This window comes from Solanum verrucosum, unplaced genomic scaffold, assembly GCF_900185275.1.
Source record: "Solanum verrucosum unplaced genomic scaffold, falcon-dt-bn FXZP01000554.1, whole genome shotgun sequence".
Taxonomy (NCBI): Eukaryota; Viridiplantae; Streptophyta; class Magnoliopsida; order Solanales; family Solanaceae; genus Solanum; species Solanum verrucosum.
Window position 1 is genome coordinate 88,878 of NW_026020229.1, and position 5,307 is coordinate 94,184.

At 28.2% G+C, this 5,307-nt stretch overlaps 1 protein-coding gene across 1 annotated transcript; it reads right to left on the reverse strand.

Moving 5' to 3' along the window:
• Nucleotides 1–374: 374 nt before the first annotated feature.
• On the reverse strand, nucleotides 375–4,414 carry LOC125831923 (salicylic acid-binding protein 2). Its single transcript, XM_049511041.1, has 3 exons — nucleotides 3,983–4,414; nucleotides 1,551–1,688; nucleotides 375–831 (listed from the first exon to the last, which is right to left on the reverse strand). Exons 1-3 carry the CDS (start codon nucleotides 4,355–4,357, stop codon nucleotides 550–552), a joined length of 795 nt encoding a protein of 264 aa, XP_049366998.1. The 5' UTR covers nucleotides 4,358–4,414; the 3' UTR covers nucleotides 375–549.
• Nucleotides 4,415–5,307: the final 893 nt, after the last annotated feature.

The following is a 5,307-nucleotide window of genomic DNA, read 5'->3' on the forward strand; positions in this document are numbered from 1 at the left end:
GGATGACCAAAGAGAAACTCGTGATCTCTCAATCTTCGACGGAAACATAATACTGGTCAATGGCTATGTCGTTTCTGAACTAAAATGGTTGGAAGGTATTTTGAACATTCTGGGCGTGTGGAACATGAGAGTCTGATTAATGTGTAACAAAGAATTTGGTATTTCATGAACGAGCCAAACATATTGAAGCGGATTATTGCTATGTCTGAGATGAGTTGCTCGCCGATCATATATCTCCGAGCTTTGTTGGACATTCTGGATCCTCATACTCCAACACGAGGGGTGGGGGGATGGGGTTAATGAAGTAAATATATATGAAATATTATATTTATGATAATTCTGTAATTATAGTTTAATTAAACAGAGTAGAAGTATTAAACACGAAATACTTTTGGTATAGTAGACCAAAAAAATGTCATTATTCTTTAGTTATCTCACCACACTCTTCAATACGTACATAGAAACACAACATATTTTTTCAGTTGAAAGCAAGAACAAGTAATTATTGAAATCAATTATGTAAACACCAAAATAAGTAATGAGTTAAGATTAATTGTATTTATGGGCAATCTCCAAGAGAGTGCCACAAAGTTGTTTAGGCATACATAGCATTGCCATATGATCAGCACCTTCAATCTCCATTGCTTCTGTAACACCAATGTTGTCAATTTGCCATTGTTGAAATTCTTGTGGTATGCCTTTGTCCTCAGTGCATACTATATAAACTCTCTTCACTGATCCATATCCTTCATCACTCAAATACTTTTCCTTTGATAAATCTTCCAGAAACAAAGAGCTTGGTCTCACCAATGATGATGCTAATGCAACATCCTACCAAATTAATTGCATCATTCAAATCATGTAAGGTTGCTTTTATTTCCAAAAAGAAAAAAAGAAATAGAGTTATGGTATGGGTCAAAAACACATTACTTAATCGAGTGTGAATTTCCTTTCTGAACTATCATCCAATAGTTAGTAGAATACACATCCACTAATTTCTTATAGCGTGTATAGATTCTCTCTTTTCTTTAAAAATTCTATCACCTGGCATTCCAAGTGAAAAAAAAGTTCCACCTAGGCAAAATCTAAATAAAAGTAATATTAGGTTAAAAGTTAAGATAAAAGGTTAAAACTATTACCGGAGAAATTAATTTATTCCAATCATGACATCTACCTTCTTAGCCATGGTCTCGTTTCTATTGTGACATCGATATATCCAACCAGAAGGGGGGGGGGGGTGTTTAGGAATTTAAAGAAATCAATTAAAAATATAATGTGTCAGCAAATAGAGCTGTTATATATGTCATGTGGATGAAGATTTTATGGACAAACGTGCCTAGAAGCATTTCTAAACAAACATTTGGTCTACTCAACGTGTAGGTGTGCATGTTTCACTAACCATTGGGTAATAGTTCAAGTAATAAACTCACACTCTCAATAGTTCATAAATGAAACTTAATACGATGGATATATAATTTAAATATATTTTTGACCCTTAACTCAAAAATAAATAAATTGAATAAGGTATATAGTTAAAGAGTAAAGGTTACCTCAGGAGAGCATAACTGGTAGAGCTTGTGAGCCAAAAATTTGGGGCCAAAAAACATGGATGTGAGTGGCTCTTCAAGTGTACCATATGGTAAAAATTGAGTGTCTAACCAATTTTCTGCTGGCGTCCGTTCATAGTACTTGATAAAATCACATTAAAATTGAATTTATAAGTAAAACAATATATTCACAACGAGCAAATATATATACTAAAATTATGTATTGTTTTACTATTAATAATAATATATGACTTCCTCAACATATATTTTAAATTAAATTCATTTGTTCATCCATCGTTATTATGGTAAGATTAGCAAAATCATATACATACATACCAAACAAAAGAAAATTAATAATTCATAGAGAAAAAAGTGAAATGTAATTGGAGAGAATTAAGTAAATGAGTTTGGTGTACATCTTATCCCAACAATTCTGACTTCCTCATTCGCTACTTGCCTCTTATTTACTCAACAGCACATAATTGTTACTTTATGTTACTTTCCTCCGTCTCAAATTATTATTGTCATTTCTAAATATTGATATCTCAAATTATTTATTAGTTTTAAAAGTGTATGAAATTTAATTTTGTGATTTGACTTTTAATAATAATAATTTTTATAAATTACAAACATATCAATTATGAAGAGATAACATACAATAGAATAATAATTAATCAAGAGAAATTATGTTTCAGACATAAATAAAGTAAAATAGTAAAAACAAATATCCTAACTATTTTTTTCTAAAAGGCGTACGAAAGAAATAATAATAATAAATAATTTAAAACAGAAGAAGTAGTTAATCATGAAATTTATATTTGGGTTTTTATAAGTTTTGAAAATGTCTTTCAACCAAAAATAAATACTACTTCCTCCATTTCATTTTATTTGACCTCTATATTAAAAATAATAAATATATATATATATATATATATATATATATATGTTCATATAGCAATTATAAAGAGAATTTTATTACTATTTTTATATGATATACTTAGCATTAAATAACTACATAAGATAATGGTATTCAGATTTAGAATGCCAACACATTATTCATAAAAATTAATTTAATAAAAAAGACTTCTGATAAAAAAAATTAAGAGTTATGTCAAATTAACATGGGTCAAGTAAAAGTGATGGGGAGTTAGTTCTATGTTTTGAATAAAAAAAATAAGAAAACATAGTAGCTTAGTTGGTTAGCTGATTGGCTATCCGAACTTTCACTTTATTGGTGAGGATTCAATTCTTGACCTTAATATATATATACACGCACATTGAATCAAAACGCCGGTTACAACCTAGGCTTCCTTCGTTTGATTCCTATCTAGGAGACCATAATTAACTAACTTTGAAAGTTTACATGTTGAAATTCTTCATTGAACTGTAGTATAATTAATAAATATATTTTTGACATATAGATATAGTGAATCTCATAATTCTATTTTTTATATGTAATAAAAGCAACGAATAAATGAGAAATTATATTTATATAACTCATATGAGTTCATTAAATAAATTGTAAATATGAAAAATTATACTATTAAAACCACTCTCCAAAAGCTACTATAGAAATCTGATTTTTTTAATGTGATTTTATGAAGTCTACTTAAAATATAATCTAAAATGTGTTCTACAAGTAATTTTGAATGTAGTTTTATTGGAACTGTTATTTGGAATTAAAAGTGTACCAATTGATTCTATATTGATCCTAGTTTTTATAAATATTCTCCCCATTTCGATGTATGTCACTTTTATTTTTCAAGTTAATTTTAAAATACTGACATCTTTTTATATTTAGTATCAATTTATTTATAGTATATATTTTGCTCTTAATAAAATAATTTATAGTCACATAAATATATTTGACTTATTTTAAATCATATTAATATGTTACACTCTTAGCTCGTAATCTAGTTTCATTTGTAGTTCTTATGTTGATTATGCCATGAATCTTTTTCATGTTCAAAATAACTTATAGTCCTTTAATTTAGTAATAATCATTGTATAATTCAAATATTATTAATATATCTTGATATATCACAATTAAATCTTCAATTTTTTAGAGAGATATGAGAGAACACTTAGGACATGTACAAACAGTTCTTACATTTTTTTTTTTTGTATATAATGAAATAATAATAAGTAAAAAAAAAATGGAATTATGTAACACTCACATAGATTTTCTGGGAGTAGTATTAGGTGATGACCAGATAAAGCAAAAAAAAAAGTCTTAAAATGCCAAACAAATTGAATAATACAAAAGAATTACAAAAAAATTTAGGGTTAATAAATTATGCAAAAAAAATTATTAGACTTAGAAAAACAAGCAAGACCACTATATATATGTATAAAAAGAATTCTAAATTAACAAGTAAGTGAATAAGAATCACAAAAATGATCTTAATATGACAAAGTATACATATTATACTCACCTGATTCAAGACATAGGACGACATGTGAATAGAATCAGGCATGAAGGCAGCAAGGAAAACAGCAACATAAATCTTTTTAGGGTATTTTTCCATAGCAAGTCCCAAATTCATACCACCAAGACTATGTCCAACTAGTATGACTTTCTCCTCTTGTGGAAGAGATTCCATCAACTCCATCAATGGCAAAGTGTAATCATGAAGTGTGTGAAGTTGTTGTATTTTTCTCAAATCAATCCCAGAGGCTGCTAAGTCAAGGGCAGTGACCTTATGGCCTGCACCCTCCAGCAACGGTTTTAATTTGTGCCAACTCCAACCTCCATGGCATGCACCATGTACCAAAACAAAATGTTTTCCTTGTTTCATCATTGGTTCCATTTTTTTCTTTTTTTTGTTTCTCTTTAATTTGGCTTAGTCAAAAGTTTGTGATGCACCAAGAACAACTTTATGATGGATTGATTATATAGGGGTTTGTGGAAATCAAAGCATCAATAATTTTATTGCCACTACTAGTCAAAAATTTACATGTGGCCAATAGTTAAATCAAATTTATCAATGTGATTTTGATAGAATAGTCAACATTTTAGAGAAAGAGACATTGGAGAATTTGAAATTAACAAAATTATGATGTACATCTTAATCCCTTTAAAATATTTTTTGTGTGACTTGTCCCACCGAAATTTGTACGTTTTTCAATAACAACACTTTTAACTAATCTTATTAATATCAAGAATAAAATGAAATAAAGTATCATATAAAAATAACAATTAAATTAAGATTATGCCTAGTTAGATGTAATTGAAAAAAGATAGATAACGCATTATTTTATTTTCTTTCAAATATATGAACAACCTGTCAAATCTAAATGATCATGTGCCTTTAAAGAATAGTCAACTGTTTATGGAAGGGGGAGAAACATGAGAGCATCCGGGTTTTAAAAAATGATGAATAACTTTGTTTGATGTTATAAAACTAATTGTGGATGTCCATTGCTCTGGAAAACAACAACAATTACAATATATCTAAAGAAAGTCTAAGTAAAATTTGGAAATGATAGAATGTACGCATATCTTATTATTACCTCGGGGAGGTAGAGAGACTGTTTTTGAAAGATCCTCAGCTCAAGTACAATAAGTTCATGTACAAAAAAGAAGACAATAAAAAAAATATAACAAATAATAAGGTAACAATGCAAAGTCTACTAAAAAGAAGCCAAAAACAACAAAACAATAATGTGATAGTTTACACTTACTAAACAACAAACTATGTGAGACTATGTAAAACAATAATAACTAAGTACAATAATACAAAACACCACCTACTAACTT